Genomic DNA, 21,287 nt, shown 5'->3' with positions numbered 1-21,287 from the left:
ATATCCAAATTATTAATCATCTTTCATTCAAAAATCAATTTAGATTTTGGAATCACATTCATCTATGTTACAGATTCTCGTAGTAGATGTCTGATGTAGTGGCAAAGCTTAATGGCGAAAAGATTTTCAATTGGTCTTGGGGCTTTCTGGACTTGCAAAAACGAACCAAGTGGAGTACACTAACGGTTAACTCGCAAAAATCCAAAAAAGATACAAAAAATAGTTTCCCTGGGAATCGAACCCAGAACCTTTCCGGAACATATGCGAATCGCATTTGTTAACGGAAAATCATAACCGCTAGACCAGGAAACTGCTTATTGGAAGAGGTCCGGATCTTTGACATTATTAGCCAGTTCTAACATCCCACTCCCCAGTACATTCTTCTTGATATCTACAAGAAAGAGCTGGGCCATACATTATTTGTTATATATTACCTACATAGGAAACATATTCTTTGATGAGATATTTGAATTTAATTCCACAAGAAAAAAAAATAGGAAAATAAGTTACAATGTTCACACTGACATATATCTTGCCACGGTCGTCGTAGTGATCTGCCATCCTCAATTCACATCTGTTCAGCAACCCTCATCATTTCATATCGCACCTTCATCAGATACTCCCATGTGACAATCTGCTGGCGGGCATGAGGCTCCATAGCCTTCCATTCCTCGGTAGAGATAACCATCTCGCCTGGCAGTTTCGAAAATAGTGTCATTGAGCGGCCGCGTGGCTCCAGGCCAACCTTGAAACACCTGAACCGGAAATCCATGTACTTCGACGGCTCGTGAGGTTCTCCAAACACAAAAGGCTCTTTTGGAATTTCCTGGAGCTCTGGGATGAGCTTTGCTATCGAGCGTGCAACCATGTATTGGGCCGTGGCCAAGTCGGAATCAGTCATATGGGGTGCAACCTGATGACCTGGAGGCTTACTCAAGACTGTGGATAGCGTTGACTTTTGGGCATTGCTCAGGGGCTTTGATGAGCCGGCTGTGTCCTCATCCACAGTGCCGTCTGTACCGTGTAGACTGTGTGCAGAGCAACTGATCTCGGCATCGGATTCGTCAGAACTTTCCGTTGCGGCGTCATCGTCGAAGTCTTCTCCAGAGCTGTACCCAAGCTCTTCGGCCAGAACCTTTCCAATGAACAGATTGGCCGGGTTCTGATAACGCTCTAGTTCCTGTGTCAGCTGTGTTTCGCTGACTCTGGTTACAACCTGCCCCGGACGGCAAGGCTTCCGGATCTTGTGAATCGCACGTTGTTTTATGGAAGGTCGCTGCAGATCAAAGAAAGCATCTCTCCAGGTCAGCAGGGGTCTTTTGCGCTTTCTTTCGATCGGGATGTTGTCGGTTCCGCGAACTTTCTTTTCATACCGAGTCGTAAGAATCTTATCATACGCACGCAGTCTAACCAAACGAGTGTAATCAGTAATCCCAGGCCTGGTAATATCCAAGTAAAAATCCAGCTCCTGACATTCAATACCCTTTTCCGGATCCACGGCACAAACCTGGGCCCGCAGGAAATGTTTATGAGCGGCTGTGAAACTCCCGCGCAGAAACTCGACTCGACCCATCCAATACTCACACCTGCCAATCAGAAGCTCGTTACCTGATTCTTTGGCAAGTTTCATCGCGAAGGTGACCGTTTCCCAGGCTTTATCGGGCTTTCCCAGAGCAATGTATTCTGAGGCTGGCAAGAGGAAATAGTTAATTTCGGCACTGTAGACCAAGGAGATTGTTTCGTCCTGGTCTTCTCTGAGAGACTTGTCCTTGAGGATGTATTCAAAAACTTTGGTCTTGTTTTCTGACATCTCGCGAAGTTTGTGCACAAGCTCTCCCATCTCCTTTTCGAAGGCGGGTGGTGTAGATGAGCCGGCTTGCATATCGGGGGCCGCATCGAACAGGTCCTTGAACTGGATCAGAATTTCTTGGTCCATCACAGTCCCTTCAAAAGGGTTTGGTGGAATTGTACTAGAGGAAGGGGACCCCGGGGGTGACTGAAGGTCTGCATCCTTCCCCACTTGGGATGGGTTGTCGGCCATGATCGACTATGGTTTATCAATCTGCCTGCGCTTTGGTACTTTTTCTTTTGCTTTGTTTCCCGTTTGATTTATTGAAGATAGCAAATGGGAATAAGAAAAATGTTGTTCTTGCACGCGTCGAGATGAAAGTAGAAAGTAGAAAGTAGAAAGTAGAAAGTGACGATTGATGGTGATGTTGATGGTGATGGAAGTTGGCAAGATGAGAAAGTGCTGGCTCTTATGTTATTCTCTAGACGCGTTAGCGCGAGAGACAGCGCGTCGTAAAAAAAAGTCGATCAAGACACTTGAAGACACAAAGACAAAGGTAGCTGTATGTAGGAGGAGACTTGATTTGGTTCTTTCTTTTGTTCCTTTCCATCCCATTGTTATCCTCGCTGAAACCGAAACAACACATGATGCTACAGTAACGTATGACTATCCCGCCTTTTATATTGCCTTTCACGTTTGCGCTTCTATACGAATCCATACTATGACGCAGACTAGATGGGGTGTTTGTGACTTCTACTTGATTTAGGGTCCATGGTGACAATGCAACTCTCGCCTGCTAAATATGCGATCTTTATCATGCTACCCCCACATTCATTTTGAAAGGATGATTTCATCTTCTATGTGTTTCCCCCCATGATCCATAGTCACTGACCTTTTCGGATCCACCCGCAATTCTGCGACAAAAGGACAGACTGATGTCAAGCTTGCGAGATATTTCCTTAACCTGTTGATCGATCCGCTCCATTCTTGCCTGTTGGTGCCTGTGGCAGGTAAAAGTCCCGAGCATCTTCATGTGGCCTAGAAATGATTCCAATTCTGACAGTCGCCCGATCACAAGCACTCCCATCATGTATTCGTAGTCACTACCTCCAATCTCGTATCCACTAAGGGCCAATGATTGTCTCTCCATCATGGCTGGTGGTATGAATGATCCCTCTGGACCGCCGACAGCCCTCTTCGCGAGGAAGATGTCAATCACCTCCCCGCAGAGAATGGCTAATCGCTCAACCACCATTCCGAGCATCATCATATTCTCCGATTTGATGCGGCAGGACTCATAACAGATCATGCGCTGGCACGAGGAGAGCACTTCTTGGTAGATCAATAGGACGGAATCGAGCCCTCGCTCGGTGGAATCTTCATTATTAGGGGCAACTCTAATTCATGGAGTAGTAAGACGGCAGAGGGGAGACATGGGTAAGTTGATTGCTCCCCCAGAGTGATACTGGTTATGTCCGTATTTGATGAGTTGCCCACGGTCGGGGCCACAGTGGTGGTAAATTGATGAGTTTGAAGCGTGACACCAGTGGGTGATAGCTGTGGCAAAGGGCCTTCTGATTCAAAGCTACGGAGTTTCCAATGGCGGGGAATCCCCCCGAGCCCTCCAATCTCTTCAACCGAGTTTGGCTTGAAAGCGTCCTCCCCTTCCAGAAGCCAATCGAAGGAGCTAGACCAACCCGAGCCTTCCTTGAAAATTAGATCTAGGGCTGATGGCGCATTGCCTTGAATCCGATGGATCGGCCTATCTATTCCAACATAACTCCCGCCTTCCCCATGCGGTTCCATGGGCTGTAAGTTTGCATCTCCCCGCGTTGGAGATCCAGCGACCTCCGCACCAATTTCCGGACAGATCTCATTTCGCTTTTGAGAAGCATTAGGAGCCTGATTTTCTTCGCTTTCTGTACGGGGGTATGAGTATAGCTGCAAGGAAGAGAAAGACTCTTGCACGGCACACACCCCGCTCTGCGTCCGCTACAGCGAACCTATTTGACACATCAAAATACGCCTGTTAGTCATTCTGGGAAACCAAGCCATAGATTCATGCGGGGGATCATAGCAAGATTACCAACCTTTTGGACGCGACAATTGTCACAGGCCGAATGTTGGAATTTGTTGGTTGCCGCATTTGCCGCAACCCCTAACTCGCGCTCGAGGAATACCCCGGCTTTCTTCTCAGGCAGATAGCGCAGTGTTCCAAACATTTTGGAACTAATTTATGTCTAGTGATCTAACAGGGAATGGTCAAAGATTCGCCTTGTTTTTCTCATCTTCCATGTTTGCCACGAAGACATGAGATATGCTTATGACAAGGTACCTCAAGCGCTAAATATGCAGACTGATTGTTCAGATCCAGTCCTTGGACTTCCAAGGGTAATTTCGATACCGGAAGTAGCCCTGGCATGGGTAAAGCTAATCCACTTTCATCTTTGTTAGAAGATGGTTGCTTTGTTACTCATTAGTCTGAATGGAGCGTGAAGGGAGTGCAGATTCACTCCAGTGTCTGAATGCCAAAGACAAAGAAGTGGATGTGAGGGCAGGGTGAAACTTGGCTAACCTGATTAGACATGCTATGTATCTGCAGGTGCGTAAGCAACCACAGTGCGCTAGAGTGATCGGGCCGGTGCTAAGGACCCCAGGCTCGCTGGGCAGCGTTGGGGCCAGAGTCCATGCGTCAAAGTGAGTACTTCTCACAGTATGAGCGGATATAGCGACCAAATATAGCGATTTCTGAATAATAGGTAAAAAAAAAAAAAAAAAAAAAAAAAAGAGCGTACCACTGCCTACAGTCTGTGTTCGCGCTGTGGTAGCGTGTCCTCAAGGACAACGCGAGGACACGAGCATATGCGAGCACTAAACCGCCCAACTGAAGGCCGTGTCGTGCAGTGGGCCTTAATCCCAAACTCAGAATTCTTTAGAGCTAGATCCTTCATATTAAATGGGAGCATTTTTGCTAATTAAGCGCTGTTACCCATAGCCTACTGTGATATAAATGTTGGCCCGTCTATCGAGGACGGCGCGAAGCCACAGCGATAACGCCTAAAGGTAAGATCAATCTTTCTAACCTAACCTTTTTTTCTAGGAAGGAAACTGACCAAAAAGGCAAAACTTTACCTCTAATACACTTATGATAACTTTATGTTAAAATTTTCAGATATTTCGCGGACGCACACCCCCTTAATGACTTCTCTCAAGCTTTCCGTAGACGATATCCCTTCCTGGACGGGAAAGCAGCTATCACCACGAGGATTCTACCATAATCCCTCGTTTACCCTGCCCTGGATATTTCTATTGAAGAAGCCAAGCAGCTTTTCGAGGTCAAACCTTTGGGTGTTATTGCGCTAACACAAGCTTTCACCCCGTTACTTCTCGCCACTAAAGAGAGCAGTACTATTGTGAACCTCTGCTCTATCTCGGGTTTCTTATATGTCCCCTGGATGAGTCAGTGTCCTCCACATTGACAGTTATAATAGAAATTCAATCGCGTGCTAATAACTTCTGATAGGCGTCTATAACGCCTCAAAGGCTGCACTTATGGCTTGGAGTGAAACTCTGAAATTAGAGCTGCAGCCCTTTGACATCCGCGTTGTTTCCTTGATAACTGGTTCTATCGCTACCAATGTCATGTCACATTCTAATCTGATATTACCATTAAACTCGATTTACCAAAAGGCACTTTCGGCAATCCAGTTGCGAGGCGTTGGAAAAGATGTGAAAACCAGGAGCACACCTGCAGAATTTGCTCTGGAAGTTGTGAAGGATATCTTGGGTGGAGCGAAGGGACCTTTGTGGCGTGGCGCCATGGCTTCCATGGTGAGATGGATGTCAAAGTTCATGCCGACATACATTTTGGTGGGTGACTCCATTTTCTATTCTCCGGCCCTTTCCTGGTGAATTAATACTGACTCGCATTTTATAGGATCGGGCAATGAAAAGGGGTACTGGGCTGGATCGGTTGCCGTGAAAGAAGCATGTAAAGGCTGGATACATTAAAGACCTGTGAATAGATCTAGCTAAATATTCGGATGATACCTGCACCTTTTTAAGGCTCCTCATATCTACGTAGAGATAACTTTCTTCCGTAAAAGTTGGCACGCAATAGACGGCCTCGAAGCTATCAGCCCACACACCTTATAATATTTCTAGACTGAGAACAATTGTGACAGCCAATAGGCGATCTTTATTATGCTAATTAGCTCTCTATTTTGATGCTTTATCGATAAGTGTAGCAGAGAGATATTAAATTAAGTTGAGGATGTGACGGCTGAGTCGATTATATGTACTTATGTGATCTGTCACTTGCCTGGTTTTAAGCTTTTCTTTCTATATTTGCCGGAGGTGGAAATTACCCAATCGGGTAGTTCCTGCAACATCCTAGATTGAGACCAGGGAATTTAGCAGGATTGACAAAAGCGAACTTTCACATACAGGGCTCTTACTTCTATTTGAAGAAGTTTAGGTGACTCCTAGCTAAAATCTTACCGAGTAATAATATACGCAATACGATTTTAGAAATGTCACGCCGAACACTAGTCCCATGCGCGCTTCGATGAGCCAAAGAAACATAACCTAGTTGGAAAGAGGTTTCTGTTAATTTTTGGATGACCAAACGCCCGCATTGACTTTGACTTCAGCAAAAATACAAAGAATTATCCAGAAGACCAAGGTGTGGAGATTAGTTGAGAATTACATTTTGCTCCCTCAATGCTGATCATCAAGCTTCAGATTATTACAATGGTATATCCCACTGCAAGTATCCAGTCATCCTTGTCATATACTCACTCAGAGGATATCAGTCCCAGTGGATCACTCCGACTGAACTGTTTACTAACCATGACGAGGCTGGTCAAGTTTCTTGCAGCTGTCAATAAGAGTAATATGCCCTGACATCCCTCGCATCCCGCTTAATTAATCTAAATCTCGCTATTACCCCTTTCCAAATTGATTCATTACCTTAATCTAACATTTCCAAAATATTTTCGCCATGATTTGACCCAAACTCGGCTTATCACGGAAGTCTTCAAAGGACCTTCAATAGATAGCTTTGTTGATTTAAAAATAGAATAATGAATGATCTCTCACCACTTGTAACAAAGCCTTTGTCTCAAACAAAGTCTTTATACTGAAACTAGAACTTTGGAGGTTGCATCCATGGTCTCTTATAAAAGTGAACAAAGCCAAATGTATTGGCCGAATTATCAGGCACCGATATAGTACAAACCAGCCAAACAGAGCAAACTACCTAGGTAATAAAATTGGCAAACACAATCAACCAAGCAAACTTCACAAAAGTGACAAATACCCACTATGACCTCATTTATTCCGCAGCTGGCCGCCTGCAACTTCGCAGCTCCCCACATTGAGGCATCTCGACAAGCAGAATGCAACTGCAGCCACCCAATGGGCTACTTGAAGTCGGGCGGCATAGCCCGGCTGGATCGGTTTTTTTCTAGTCTATTTTGTCACCACCTCTGTGGGCACAGATCTTTCCGTAATCAGCCACTCATACGACTCGGCGATGGATCTAGACTTGCGGGGGTTCCTGCTGCAAACACGTCGCGATGAAACCGGGTTGAGTCTGCAGCTCAAGTAAAATTATAAAGCCCCTGTGTTTACCTTCCATTGTTAGAAATTTGATTGTTCCCCTCCTTTTGACATTTATAATTCTCACTCATCTAGGCCAAGTCGCTGCATCACCGGCTACACCCCTGGACCTGAACCACGGCTCCTTCTCAGCTTCAGTTCTATAATAATTTGTCATAGAGGTAGCAATTACAGGTCTCTGCAGGTATGATTCTCAGTCCTTCGGTGTCTATTTCTAGCCATCCGTATTGAGGCATTTTTCCCTCACTTCAATCCACCTGACAAATCCTGTACACTGAACCACCTACTTACCCTTTTGACTCCTGTATTGACGTCTGTGCTCTCATAGTTATGTCTCCTACCGCGCTCAGAAACCTCGATACGGTGGAAATCGTGAACATTCAACAGGATGACATGGAGTTTTCTCTGGTGGATAATATCTACAAGAATTTGGACCCGCCACCCGGCAAACAGCGCACCTTCCCCACCCTTCTACTCTACGATGCCAAAGGATTGAAGCTCTTCGAGAAGATCACATTCTTGGACGAATACTATCTCACCAACACGGAGATTGAGATTTTAACCACTCATGCGAAACGGATAGTGGAGCGCATTCCAGAAAATGCACAGCTAGTGGAGCTTGGCAGTGGGTCCGTTAGCCGCCATAACCCTGCTAAAAGGAACTTGCCTATCAGAGTGCTGACATTTTCTTCTTGGTTTTTTTTTAGAAATCTGCGCAAGATCGAGATCTTGCTTCGTGAATGTGAGCGAACAGAGAAGAAAGTAGATTATTATGCTTTGGACCTCTCGCTGGTGGAGTTGCAGCGAACGTTCTCCGAGATATCACCCGAGAGCTTTTTGCATGTAGGGTTCCATGGTCTCCATGGGACTTACGATGATGCTGTTAGCTGGCTGCAAAATCCCGAGAACAGGAAACGGCCCACAGTGGTCATGTCCATGGGTTCATCTATGGGCAATTTCGATCGCTCCAGTGCTGCAGAGTTCCTCGGTGGTTTTTCCAACCTTTTGAGCCCGTCTGACTTCATGCTTATTGGACTGGATGCATGCAAGAATCCGGAAAAGGTGTATAGGGCTTACAACGACAGCGAAGGAGTTACCCACCAGTTCTACGAGAATGGACTGCTGCATGCCAACGCCGTTCTTGGCTTCGAGGCCTTCAAGGCCGATGAATGGGACATCGTGACTGGTTATGATGAACGCGAGGGCTGCCATCAAGCCTATTACTCCCCAAAGGTCGATGTGACCATCAATGGGATCCGGATCCCTAAAGGAGAGAAGCTTATCTTCGAAGAAGCGTGGAAGTATGGGCGCGACGAACGGGAAAAGCTGTGGCGCAGTGCAGAGCTGATTTCTCAAGTTGAGTTTGGAAATTCCACAGATGATTACCGTAAGCTTTGACCTTTTAGCCTACCTGAAACTGCAAATGACTGACTTGTTTTGGGATAGATATTCATCTGCTCTCACCAGCTGCGCTAGATGTGTCCACGAATCCATCGAACTATGCCACCCAGGCAATCCCAAGTATCGAAAATTTCCAATCTCTGTGGACCGCATGGGATCTCATGACCAAAACGATGATTCCTCGTGAGGAGCTTTTGTCCAAACCAATCAGCCTTCGAAACGCCCTGATTTTCTATCTTGGCCACATTCCTACATTCTTCGGTATGTCTTCCAAAGACATACTTTTGTCCTAATTGCTAATTCTATTTACCGATAGACATTCATCTGGCACGGGCTTTGCAAGAGGAACTTACAGAGCCGAAGCATTATAAACAGGTATTTGAGCGTGGCATTGATCCCGACGTTGAAGATCCGGCGCAATGTCACAGCCACAGCGAGATACCTGAGCAATGGCCACAGTTGGACGAAATTTTGGACTATCAAGAGAGAGTTCGAAACCGTGCCCGATCTATTTTGGACGAAGGATACGCATCTCAAGACCGCGCGCTCGCAGAAGCTCTTTGGATTGGCTTTGAACACGAAGCGATGCATCTCGAGACTTTCCTCTATATGCTGCTCCAGAGTGATAAAACCCTCCCTCCTACTGGGGTCGCTCGTCCCGATTTTGAACAAATCAGTCGCCAGGCCAAGAGAGACGAAAAACCAAACAAGTGGTTCAGCATCCCCTCTCAATCCTTGGAAATTGGCTTGGACGACTGTAATGAGGAGGTGATGCCGAAGCAATCATTTGGATGGGACAACGAAAAGCCTCAAAGAACAGTTACCGTGAATGCTTTTGAAGCTCAAGCACGCCCTGTCACCAATGGCGAATATGCGAAGTACTTGCAGGCCGAGAATATTGAAACATACCCTGCGTCCTGGGTGCTGAACCCCGATCAAGACAATCCTGTTTCCAGAGGCATTGATTCTTCAAACACTCAGGCCTCTCCCAGCACCAGCACTACAGGATTTCCATTGGGCAATTTCTCAGTTCGAACAGTGTTCGGACCTGTGCCTCTCAGTCTTGCAGAGGATTGGCCATTGATTGCTTCTTATGACGAAATTGCTGGCTACGCCAAGAGCATGCATTGCAGGATTCCTACCTTTGAAGAGGCTCGGAGCATATATCACTACTCCGATCAGCTCAAGAAACATCAAGCCACGATTGATCAGAGGTATGTAAGCGATCTTGGCGCTCCTACGACAGAAACTAACCCAATATATAGCAATGGAGTCAATGGCGTTGCTAAGGGTCCCGAACCCTTTTCTGCCGACCAGACAATATTCCGTGATCTCAGCGGCTGCAATGTTGGATTCAAACACTGGCACCCTATTCCCGTCACTCCAAATGGCGACCAGCTAGCTGGCCAGGGTGATATGGGTGGTGTTTGGGAATGGACTAGCACGCCGTTAACGCCACACGAAGGCTTCAAATCTATGGATATCTACCCTGGATACACATGTGAGTGGTAAATTCGTTGACACTGGGACTCCAACTAAATTATCTTAACAGCGGATTTCTTCGATGGAAAGCACAATATCGTTCTCGGGGGCTCTTGGGCCACTCTCCCCAGAATTGCTGGCCGGACCACCTTGTAAGAACAACCCCTCAATCTGTCAAGAAACCAACCTGCTAACACATGCCAGCGTCAATTGGTACCGGCATAATTATCGTTATACATGGGCTGGAGCGCGGCTGGTGAGAGATCTGTAAATAGACCCTGATTAGACTATATCTACATTCAGGTACGCGGAAGTTGTCTGGGGGATCCCCGATGACAATGACCTCATTGTCGCGATAAGAGATAAACAGCGGGGAGCGTAACGTGACTGCCCCTCGTCCTTTCCCCAACATCGTCTCCAATTCCTTCTTTTCTCCTGATAGATGAACTTGAATCATACATGAAATATCTTACATGATGTCTCTGGAGACTATTACGACCATTTCCCCTGCTACTAATGAGCCCGTTGTCACCCGCACCGGTATCTCAGAGGATGAGCTGAAACAGCTCCCCGTGACCGCCCAAGAAGCCTTCCGATCATTCTCACAGTCCACAACTCTAGAAAAAAGACAGAAGATTGTGGAACGTGCCCTTGATATTCTGGAAAAGAAGCAAGATGAATTAGCTCGGGAGATTACTGAGCAGATGGGCCGACCCATCGCCTATACCGGCGTCGAAGTCGCGACCGCTATCAAGCGTAGTCGCTACTTGACCCGTATTAGTACTTCCGTGTTAGGTGAGGAAGGAATCGTGCATGGAGAAGAGGAAAAGGGTTTCAGACGGTATATCAAGCGGTCCCCTGTCGGTGTGGTCCTGATTATCTTCCCCTGGAACGTGAGTTTGAACTGTGATGATGATATTGGTATACCCGCAGTCCACTAATTAGTGGATCCATAGTACCCGTACCTCACCCTTGTCAACAGCTTGATCCCCGCCATTCTCGCTGGAAACGCCGTTATCCTCAAACCATCCCCCCAGACTCCAACAATCGCCGAGCACTTTGCGTCTGCTTTTGTCGCAGCTGGTCTTCCCGAAAATATTTTGCAATTTTTCCACTGCGGATCTTTCACATTGCTTGAAACTTTGGTGCGATCGCCTCTAGTGAACCACATCTGCTTCACTGGCTCTGAGGCCGGTGGGCTTTCGGTACAAAAGGCAGCTTCTGATCGCATCGTCAATGTTGGTCTAGAACTCGGTGGCAAGGACCCAGCGTATGTGCGAGAGGATGTGGATCTCGCATGGGCTGCTGAGGAAGTTGTGGATGGTGCCATCTTCAACAGTGGACAGAGCTGCTGCGCGATCGAGCGCGTCTATGTTCACGAGAAAGTCTATGATGCGTTTGTCGCCGAAGTGAAGAAGGTGCTGGGCAACTACCGTGTTGGCGAGCCCTCCGATCCCAAGACCCAAATTGGGCCTGTCGTCTCTAAGCGGGCGAAGGAGGCTATTCTTGCGCACATCGAGGATGCTGTCAATAAGGGCGCAAGGAATGAGACACCTGCTAATGAAACCTTCGAGAACTTCCCTCCAAACGGCAACTATGTTAAGCCTACCCTGTTGACTGGTGTTAACCATGATATGGCTGTGATGAAGGATGAAACATTTGGACCTGTTATCCCTGTTATGAAGGTCTCAGGTGATGACGAGGCTGTTCGTCTGATGAACGACAGCAACTTTGGTCTTACTGCCAGTGTCTGGAGTAAGGATGTTGCTGCAGCTGAGAAGCTGGTTGAGCGTGTTGAGGCTGGCACTGTCTTTGTCAACCGATCAGACTTCCCTAGTCCCGTAAGTGCAGCTTTTTGTATTATTGTTGCCATCCCCCGCTAACCGAAGTGCCCTACAGGATCTCGCCTGGACAGGCTGGAAGAACTCTGGTCGCGGTGTTACTCTGAGCCGATTCGGATTTGAGCAGTTTGTCAAACTTAAGAGCCACCACATCAAGGACTACCCCAAATAGATATGGGCTAGATTTCATGGTTGCATGTTCTCAGAGATGAAAACAGGATTTGTTAGATGGACTACTACTTGAAGGATAATGAGTGCCTTCTCAACAATCTTCAACGTCTTTTCCTTTCCCTACGAGCTGTGATAAATGATACCGCTAGGTATACTAATGGCACAGTCATGGATACCGTTATGACTTTATTCACACTAGAACATTCAATACAAACAAAGAAGCTACCACGTTGCTTAATATTGACCCATCAGAACAAAGGAAAATTAATCACACAAGGTTATGGGCAAGCCAACCTAAGATAGCTGGCACGCACACCTTCCAGATCGAGGATTGTACTCCAGAGGCTGCACCCGAGCATTTGATCATAGCACCTGTGCGGGCACATGCAGTTGCCGTAATCGACGCAGACAGACTCAATGCAGCCGCCGAATCCATCTTAACCTTACAAGGACTAGGTTCAGGCGCTGAAGAAGGAATAGCCGCACACGAGGAGCGTTCAGGGTAATCTCCACCCGAGGCATCTAACAAGCGCGTAACATTCAACGTAGACGACGGCAGCTTAGCGCAAGTGCCCTCTTCCGTCGCGGCGGCAAGGTCCTGCGCCTGGGTGTCATTTCTGGTGCTGAAGTAAAGCTCATCACCTATGCCGAAGCGGGAGTTTTGAGCACTGCCATTTACGGAGGTGCAGTTCAGAAATGATAGGGTCCAACTGAGTCTCCAGATACCTTCCATGTTCAGCTGCTCGGTGGAACTATGCACGAAGTACGTGTCGTTGTAGGTCTCGCCCAGGTTCAGTTTCATACCGTCTGAGACACCCCAGCGTTCGCTGCTGATCGGCCTGATATTCCATGAGAGTTGTAGGTCGAGGATTGAGATGAGATCGGAGTTCTGCACGGCGAAGACAACTGGCGTCAGTGCGGTGGGGGCGAAGGTATCGTTGCGTGGGAATATCAGGTCCACCTCCAGGACCTCTGGTAGTGTGGGCGTTGCAGCCGAGGAGCGTAGGGCTTGCAGGGCTACGAGGAGCCAGCTTGTACGGAAGATAGCCGTGATTTGAGGAGTTGCTGGTGAAGATTGGGACTCGTGAAATGGACTGACTTTAACCTGTTCTTTTTTTTCGTTCTAGCTTGACTCGCTCGCCAAGCCTCGTATAGACGGGATATGTACCGTCTAGGCTTATAGTATGGGGGCCGAACGCGGGAGTGAGCTGGTAATTAAGCCAAGGGCTAAGCCTTGTCGATGGCCAAAGAACTTACGGTAGGGATCAGAGCTCTATATAGTATCCTGTGCCCGGCCAGGCAGCAATGGCTAAAGGTAAGGCTAGACGGTCTGTGAAGTGTGGTTCACATTGGATTAGAAGATCAACGGGATATGCAAATGGTATCTAGCTTAGCCTTGTGCTCCGTACATCGGCCGGATAAGTTCTTGAGGCATCATAACTGGCGGAGCCAAGATGACTATGTACACAAGCTGTATTAAAGTAAGAAAGAGTTGCCATTTCCGCGGGATTCTGAAATAATTACCTCCCGTTCGTGTACAGCAACTGGCAAGTTCGTCGGAAGTCCGTTCTCGGGCGATCTTTGCCCGTTACCCCCTAATGGAGTTATCCGTTGTCATCGATTCACCACAAGCCCCCGTTATACCCTGTCATTCGAACAAAGAGGCAACTAGCTCTTCGTATTCTCATGAGCCCAGTCCCGCTGTCAGATAACAATCCTCTTCAGGTTTTGATCGTGGGGGCAAACAATGTCGTGAGGAGATAGAAGAATCAATATTACATTTATTCTCCCAACGATTAAAACAAATGCTTATGTCAAAAGCCGACGTTGCCGGCTTGCATATTGAATGCAAGGACCTATGAAAATGGCGCCAGAAACAGCCGCCTTTCCACCGTAATTTTCAGCGACACGCTCCTCGGCCACCCCATCACCCCTGACCACTATTCTGCACCCGCCAAGCGCTGTTGGTCATCTTTCCGAGCTATGCACCTCCAAGGTAGGTAGGTAGGCGGTGTTCGTGCTGGGCCTCGGCAAGTTGCTCTCCCTATTCCCGATCACCACCAAACCCGCGCCGAAAGTGGCCCCCTTTTGTAGCAGCCAGACTCCCTGTTGAGGCCTACAGATGCGAGCCTCGGGGAGGAGGGAGAGTTGCATTGGACAATATTTCTGCTCGCGGAGAAAGCGTTGTCCTGCTCGATCAAAAATACTGTAATAGGATATTGCAATTAAACCGTGCCATCCACAAATCTCTGGATCTCTTCAACCTTTGTTGTCATAGTTGTCCGCTGTAACCAGTGTCCATATCTTCCAGTGGATCATTCAGCCTTATACAGTCGACAGGTATATTCTCGACGATAACATTCAGGACTGCCCCGGTTTGAGAGGTTTCCGTGGGGTTCGACGAGAGCGTTTCAGACTGAAGCGAGCTGGTAATCGCTGCGTGCCTCTCAATCATCACCGAGGGTTGTGAGCCACCTTTGCAAGCAGCCACGCCGCCACTCTCCTCTTGCACAATATCTCTGGCATTTATATGGACCTTTCCCCTATCTATATCCCTCTCATTCTTCTTCTCAGACGGTCCATCCATCCCCGTGTAGTCTGTTTTCCTTTGTTTCTCGGAGGTCGGCGTTTAAAAGGATCATTGTTGCGGTCACAAATGCCGCAAATTAATAGCAAATCCTGAAATTTACTGCTGGAAGAGGCTGAAAGTCTTCCTCCATGATTGAGTTGAGTAGAGAATGCCTGTTCTTATCAGAAGAAGTCGTGGGGTGCTTGGCTTGTATCGTGGCGTTAAACCCGAACGGGGAAAACAGGGTCTAGTAGACACTTTCCCCAGAATGAGATCGAACGGGATTAACGGAATTAACAGAACTAATGGAATTAATGGAGTTAACGGTGGTAGGCGAGCCCCAAAAGCTACCTGGGTACAATCAATTGATATTTGGGCATGTACCATACTGACCGGCCCCTATAATTTTGTTACCAAAATTGCTGGGCTCTCGCTAATAAGGGTCTGATACCTATTATCTCCGTAGATTTCAACAGCACTATTTATAAAAGCTTAGTTACTTTAACCTTAAAGCGTCGCTAAAGCGGAGTCTCATATCAAGTCGAAGCATTTGAGCCATAGCCATACGACAAACACACATGTCTCCATCAGCCCTTCCACCTCCCTTGCCGGAGGACGGCAACGGCAACGGCAACGGCAACGGCAACCTCGGAGCAATCGGAGGGCAAACATATCAGGTCAAGCCGGAAAAGGAAAATCAGACCGCCGAGTCTAAAACACCGTCCACTATGGCATTCTCGTCTGTTAATGGTGTAGATGATGGTCCTGCTGCTGAAGCCAAAGCTGTGGATGAGCCGCCAAAACCTGTTGTGGATTATCCGAAAGGTATCGAAGCCTTGTTCATCATGGTTGCGCTCGTACTTAGTATCACCCTCTGTTCTCTGGATCAGGCGAGTTCTACCGCTCCAAGCTTCTCGTAGAGTCGTCTGCTGCCAATGCAATATATCACACGCTAGTAAGCTGATACTCTCCATTCAGACCATTGTTGCAACCGCTATTCCAAAGATTACCGACCAATTCCACAGGCTTGACGATATCTCGTGGTACGGCTCGGCTTATTTCATGACGCTCGGAGCCTTCCAGTCAACCTGGGGTAAAGTGTATAAATACTTTCCCCTCAAAGCAAGTTTCCTGGTGGCAATCTTCATCTTTGAACTTGGGAGTTTGATCGCCGCTGTCGCCCCAAACTCAACGACTCTGATTGTTGGACGCGCTATCTCCGGTCTCGGTGCCTCGGGTATCGCGCCTGGAGTATACACGATTTCTGCCTTTGCTGCTGAGCCCACCAAAAGAGCTACTTACACGGGGGTCATTGGTGTGTCATATGGTGTCGCCGGCGTCTGTGGACCACTCATTGGTGGAGGGCTTACCAAAGGGGCATCATGGAGATGGTGAGTCAAGAAAAATTCCCTGCTTTGTCTTTGTTGCAAACATGGGAGTATTTCGAGTTATCTCATTCCGCCATGACCGGACCTGTCCTGATGTGACAAATTTAGGTGTTTCTATATCAATCTTCCAATCGGTGGTCTGGCGGCTTTTGTCATCCTGCTCACCTTCAAGACCCCTAAAGCTGCTAAAGTGGTCCAGGCTACGCTCAAGGAGAAGTTTCTACACATGGATCCCATAGCAACGGTGCTTACAATGGGTGCACTAGCCTGTTTGCTTCTAGCTCTTCAGTACGGCGGTGTAACCCATGCGTGGGGTTCTAGCGTCGTTATCGGTTTACTCGTCGGCTTCGTCGTCATAGTCGTTGCACTTATAATTGCAGAAATATGGCAAGGTGAGCGCGCCATGCTGACGCCACGCATTATGCGCAAGAGAACCGTCTGGGCTAGCAGCGTATGGGGCTTCTTCTTCGCTGGAGCGTATTTCGTCACGCTTTATTACCTACCTATCTATTTCCAAAGCATCGACAACGTCAGTCCGATTGACTCGGGTGTACGCAACATTCCTCTCATTCTCATGTTCGGCATTGCCACATATGGCTCAGGCAGAGCTATCACAAAGACGGGTATTGCAACTCCTTATATGGTAGCTGGCTCTGTTATCGTGACTATCGCCGCCGGTCTCCTGTATACTCTCGACATTGGGACCTCGGCGGACAGATGGGTTGGGTATCAGATCTTAGCGGGCTTCGGATACGGCCTCGCCCTCCAAGTCCCGGTCGTCGTTGCGCAGGCTTTTGCCGCGCCAAGCGACATGGCTCCTACGACTGCGATTATTATATGTAGGTTCTCCTTCGCTCTGTCCTGGGATATGGTCAATTTTTCTCGTCCCCTTGTATCCCCAAGCTAAATTTATTCCTCGCGCACAGTCGCTCGATCTGTCGGCGGCACACTTTTGCTCGCAGCCGCGCAATCCGGGTTCGTTAACCAGATCGTGCACCAGCTTGCCAACACCGCACCGAGCGTCGATCCCGCTCTAGTCACGGGTACCGGTGCCACTGATGTGCACCGGCTATTTTCTGGAGCCGAGCTGGATGGAGTTGTCCGTGCGTACGCATGGGGTATCAAGATTGTTTTCGCAATTACTATCGCGGCCTGCGGCCTCACTGTTCCCTTCAGCTTATGCAACAAATGGGCCAATGTTAACGCGAAGAAACCCAGTGATGGCGGTGCTTGAAACAAATGTTCAGAGAATTATGCAAACGGAGTTATAGCTGTTTTCTCGTTATAGAAATTATCTCTCTTGTAAGATGATTTGGATAGCTTAGAGAGAGGACGGAATGGAGGAATGCATCGAAGAAGGAGATTGGGGGGTACTCGAGGCTGGCTACCTACATACTCTATTGGAGTAGGACTATCGAGTGGGTTATATATATCATGCCTACCATATTTGATAATGTAGCTATCACAAAGAAATTCAAAGCCGATGAAAGATTTTCAACCTTTTAAAAGCAGATTCCCATATTGCAGATGTAAGTAATATGCCCAGAGAAATAGATCTACTTTTTGAGCAAGCGAGCGGGCTGCTTAAACTCCATTTCCTTTGGGTTTGCTCTATTAACACCACGAAGCTCTCATACTGTCAGTTCTTTATCCATCGGAAAAATTGCCAAAGAGGCGCTTCAGACTATACCTAGTAATCAAGATAATTACGGCAATCAACTCCAAGGACATATTCATACTAAAAGTCCTGGGAGGCCGAGGCACAAGAACCTTCGAATATTGTCAATTATCGGCGAGCAGAAATACTCCAAACACTCGCAAAGCACATAATACAAGCGATGATGATGATATATCTATCTTGAGGGTAATCTACCTAGGGCCTCTGAGTTGATTTCGTCAACTAACATCGACAAAACCAATTCTAGCGAGTGTGAGCCCGGATTTAGGCGAGGCTCCACATTGACTCCGCTGATAATACACATTCTGGCTCTTCCTTCCATCAAGGCCGGCTGGCCCAATGGCAAGGCGCTTGACTACGAATCAAGAGATTGCAGGTTCGATCCCTGCGTCGGTCATCATTTTTTGTCGATTCTATATCGTCGGGAAGAGTCTCTTTCTATTATTGCGGTAACATATTTTGAGCGTCCGTTTCTTTTTGGCGATTAAATATCACTCTTGTCAAGAATGTAGTATATTTTTACTGCCGCGGGAAACAGTTTGGTTCTCTGAGGGATAAATTCTCTGGGATTGTACAAATATGTTAATCCTGATTTACATATGCACCATGACACCTACTCTAAGGTGATTGGAATTACCCAGTATCGAAAGACCTTGCTAGTAGGCTAGCTTTGCTTTAGCTGATTGTTTTGGGTGCGACCATAGTCTTCCAACAATGCTTCTTTTTGTATGTTTTTGACAGTAGACTATGGTCAAAACAGGTATTATAAATCTCCATCGGTCGTCCATAGCTAATATATGATTTAAGCTGCCTACGAGTCCCTAATTAATGGAACACTCTTCATACTCAATCGCCCCCCAAAGGATATTATAGTTTTATGTCTTACTCCTTGAAAGCTTACATATTTTATGATGCCTTTTACCATTTCCAAGACACAGCTGTGATGACTTGGTAAGACCGCCCCTGCTATGCTTGATGTCTACAGTGTGGCGTGTGGTGGGCGTGGTGCGCGAAATATCTGAAATGACAGGTAGCGCTTCTATCTAACCAAGTACAGCTCGAAGGTATGTCATGGCATATATTGCATTTGTTCTGGGCATATTGAGGGGATCGTGGGAGTTGTGAATAGCTGTTGCCTTTGAGAGGTATTCGAATGCTTCGGCTACCATCCCTTGTTCGGTGTAACTGCACGCGATCGAGTCATATATGTCTGCGATTGGAGGAGAATCCCTTTCCTCCAATTCTTCTCGCAATTTTAAGGCCCTCTGATAGGCAAACAGTGCAGAATCTGGCTATGCCAGGTCTGGTGCGATCTGACCTAAAAGCCGACAAGCGTATGCATAATTTCGACTGGACTGAATGATGTCGAGCGAAAGGCCATATTCGAAAAAGTACCGTGCAGTGCTTGGTTTTTCGCACTCCCAAAGATATCTTTTTTAAAGTCAGAGCCTGGAAAAGTATGCCAATAGGCTAATTCGATAGGGCTATTTAGACTTACGTTCCAGCGCGGAAGATCAACTCTGCAAAGAGCTCCAGGTTGGTAGGCTTGAGTGAATGGGTTTCAACCAAATTCACCAGTTTGCTGACATGAGGCAAGACGGTACTGCAAGTTTGCTATGATTTCCAGCTATGACCTTGTTGATTTGTTTTTTCGACCCACGAATTTGGGAAGTTGGAGGATAGTATCCGAATAGCACAATCCAGGTACATCAATATTTCTGACTCAGACAAACGAGAGAACACAGTAGTTTGAATGAGTCTGTGTAATGTGATTGCTTTCAATGCGGATGATCGAACAACCAATGACGCTCTTGCTAGATTCACGACAGCATCACCGAACCTGTTCGTTGTAAGCAAAACAGCCTATAACAGAAGACAATCAAACCTACTCAAAATCGTCTAGTAAGAAACTCAAACATGGCTCAGTAATATTCGCCTTTTGATTCGAGAGCAGGCATTCTGGTACTGCGTCGGGATCGAAGAAGGCAAGCAAATTCAGCAGTATCTTTCCCTCAGTGGACAGAGATTTGAACGAAATATCCCAAACCGTGTTCAATGTATGTTCGTATTGTAATGGCACCGCTGATCTTGCGAATATCTTTGCGGCTGACCTTTTGTAAACAGGCAGAAGCTCCTGATAACAATAGCCACGCTCATTCATGAATTCACCGATCTGTACCATGGCAAGGGGGAAGCCACCCAGTAGTTGACACAATTCTTTAGCAGCCATTGTATCCTCTTCACTAGAGGGCTTAAAACCAGTCAATGAGACAAGGACTTCTGTCCCTGGCCCAGCTAGAAAACACTCAAGATGTATGACATCCGTGCTTCGCTTGGCTGCAACTGAGCGCGAACGACAAGTTATAATCACAGACCCTTTGGTGCTAGCTGGCCAAAATTGTTCCAGAATTCTGTGGTCTGCAACATTGTCAAATATCAAAAGGAAAGTCTTCCTTGATACATTCAGCCGATCTCTCACTTTTTGGATGCATCGATACTCATCTTCTGCATCTTCCTCTTTTGGTATACCAAGTTTAAATGCAAATCTCGCCAAGGCCTGCATAAACCTGATTTGCGTCTCGGATGGAATCAAAATGATCACATCAAATAGCTCTGTCGAAGTGTTGGCGTGCTGTAAAGCAAGTTGTGTTTTTCGCACACCCCCTATTCCGCAGAATTGAGATAACTTTCAAGCTCTGATTATGTGCATCAGGGTCAAGCAGGCTCTTCAATGCTTCATTCTCTGTGGCTCTGCCAAAGAACCTATGGTTGAGACCGTATGGTATGATGTGGCACGGAGTATTCATTTCCTCAGTTTTCGATTCCTGTACGCAACTCATCGTGTTGAGGCCTACAGTGTGGGACTCAGAGAGAGGAGGGAGAGAGTTGTATTATGAAAGGAGACTCGGCTCCCGACTATCTACCTATCTGGTGGGGTTGTGCCTGATCATCACGGGACCCTGTCTCAACACATCGCGTTGATTGTATTCGCTGAGTGAGACTGTCTAGAAAGGAGCACTGTGTCCGCTGTCTCATCGACAACCCTTGAGTAGTGTCGGATATTGACGATGACCTTGGAAATATCATTGCTGAATCTTGACCAAGCCCTTGTATTGTGAGATAGATTTGGGTTGTTTCGGAAAAAGGCAATGGAATGAGCACAAAACACGACTATCTCCGTGTAGGTTGCCACGAGAGCTTCTCCCAATGCACTTGTGATTGACACCCTTTGGTTATCGATTCGAAACCCGGGGAGAGCTCGAGCTAGTTCTTCGAAGATATCGAGCAATGCAGGAAGGACTGGTCGAGCAAGCTGGACAGGATCTTAACTTGAATTTCCATATAT

The 21,287-nt window shown here is 47.1% G+C and overlaps 8 protein-coding genes across 8 annotated transcripts; 4 read left to right on the top strand and 4 right to left on the bottom strand.

Annotated features, from left to right (window-relative positions):
- Positions 1 to 568: 568 nt before the first annotated feature.
- N7457_004408 (uncharacterized protein) lies at positions 569 to 2,041 on the bottom strand (the record flags this gene model as incomplete). Its single annotated transcript, XM_057175453.1, has 1 exon — positions 569 to 2,041. One exon carries the CDS (start codon positions 2,039 to 2,041, stop codon positions 569 to 571), a length of 1,473 nt encoding a protein of 490 aa, XP_057032500.1.
- Positions 2,042 to 3,130: 1,089 nt separating this feature from the next.
- Positions 3,131 to 4,011, bottom strand: N7457_004407 (uncharacterized protein; the record flags this gene model as incomplete). The annotated part of the gene is made up of 3 exons (XM_057175452.1): positions 3,131 to 3,708; positions 3,767 to 3,815; positions 3,880 to 4,011. The coding sequence occupies 3 exons, from the start codon at positions 4,009 to 4,011 to the stop codon at positions 3,131 to 3,133; spliced, it is 759 nt and encodes a 252-aa protein (XP_057032499.1).
- Positions 4,012 to 5,341: 1,330 nt separating this feature from the next.
- On the top strand, positions 5,342 to 5,771 carry N7457_004406 (uncharacterized protein; the record flags this gene model as incomplete). The annotated part of the gene is made up of 2 exons (XM_057175451.1): positions 5,342 to 5,620; positions 5,727 to 5,771. 2 exons carry the CDS (start codon positions 5,342 to 5,344, stop codon positions 5,769 to 5,771), a joined length of 324 nt encoding a protein of 107 aa, XP_057032498.1.
- A 1,970-nt stretch (positions 5,772 to 7,741) lies between these two features.
- N7457_004405 (DUF323 domain protein) lies at positions 7,742 to 10,324 on the top strand (the record flags this gene model as incomplete). Its single annotated transcript, XM_057175450.1, has 5 exons — positions 7,742 to 8,040; positions 8,119 to 8,798; positions 8,858 to 9,073; positions 9,129 to 10,026; positions 10,078 to 10,324. The coding sequence occupies 5 exons, from the start codon at positions 7,742 to 7,744 to the stop codon at positions 10,322 to 10,324; spliced, it is 2,340 nt and encodes a 779-aa protein (XP_057032497.1).
- Positions 10,325 to 10,770: 446 nt separating this feature from the next.
- On the top strand, positions 10,771 to 12,307 carry N7457_004404 (aldehyde dehydrogenase family protein; the record flags this gene model as incomplete). Its single annotated transcript, XM_057175449.1, has 3 exons — positions 10,771 to 11,187; positions 11,251 to 12,135; positions 12,194 to 12,307. The coding sequence occupies 3 exons, from the start codon at positions 10,771 to 10,773 to the stop codon at positions 12,305 to 12,307; spliced, it is 1,416 nt and encodes a 471-aa protein (XP_057032496.1).
- Positions 12,308 to 12,574: 267 nt separating this feature from the next.
- On the bottom strand, positions 12,575 to 14,278 carry N7457_004403 (uncharacterized protein; the record flags this gene model as incomplete). The annotated part of the gene is made up of 2 exons (XM_057175448.1): positions 12,575 to 13,371; positions 14,245 to 14,278. 2 exons carry the CDS (start codon positions 14,276 to 14,278, stop codon positions 12,575 to 12,577), a joined length of 831 nt encoding a protein of 276 aa, XP_057032495.1.
- Positions 14,279 to 15,453: 1,175 nt separating this feature from the next.
- On the top strand, positions 15,454 to 17,497 carry N7457_004402 (MDR family MFS transporter; the record flags this gene model as incomplete). Its single annotated transcript, XM_057175447.1, has 4 exons — positions 15,454 to 15,732; positions 15,854 to 16,266; positions 16,372 to 17,102; positions 17,190 to 17,497. 4 exons carry the CDS (start codon positions 15,454 to 15,456, stop codon positions 17,495 to 17,497), a joined length of 1,731 nt encoding a protein of 576 aa, XP_057032494.1.
- A 1,886-nt stretch (positions 17,498 to 19,383) lies between these two features.
- N7457_004401 (Tetratricopeptide-like helical) lies at positions 19,384 to 20,171 on the bottom strand (the record flags this gene model as incomplete). Its single annotated transcript, XM_057175446.1, has 3 exons — positions 19,384 to 19,390; positions 19,440 to 19,544; positions 19,831 to 20,171. 3 exons carry the CDS (start codon positions 20,169 to 20,171, stop codon positions 19,384 to 19,386), a joined length of 453 nt encoding a protein of 150 aa, XP_057032493.1.
- Between the last annotated feature and the right edge of the window lie 1,116 nt (positions 20,172 to 21,287).

Source organism: Penicillium paradoxum (genome assembly GCF_028828445.1).
Source record: "Penicillium paradoxum strain IBT 22861 chromosome Unknown utg000004l_segment0_segment0, whole genome shotgun sequence".
Taxonomy (NCBI): domain Eukaryota; kingdom Fungi; phylum Ascomycota; class Eurotiomycetes; order Eurotiales; family Aspergillaceae; genus Penicillium; species Penicillium paradoxum.
The sequence above is the reverse complement of the archived record's forward strand: the minus strand, read 5'-3'. Positions and strand labels throughout refer to the sequence as shown.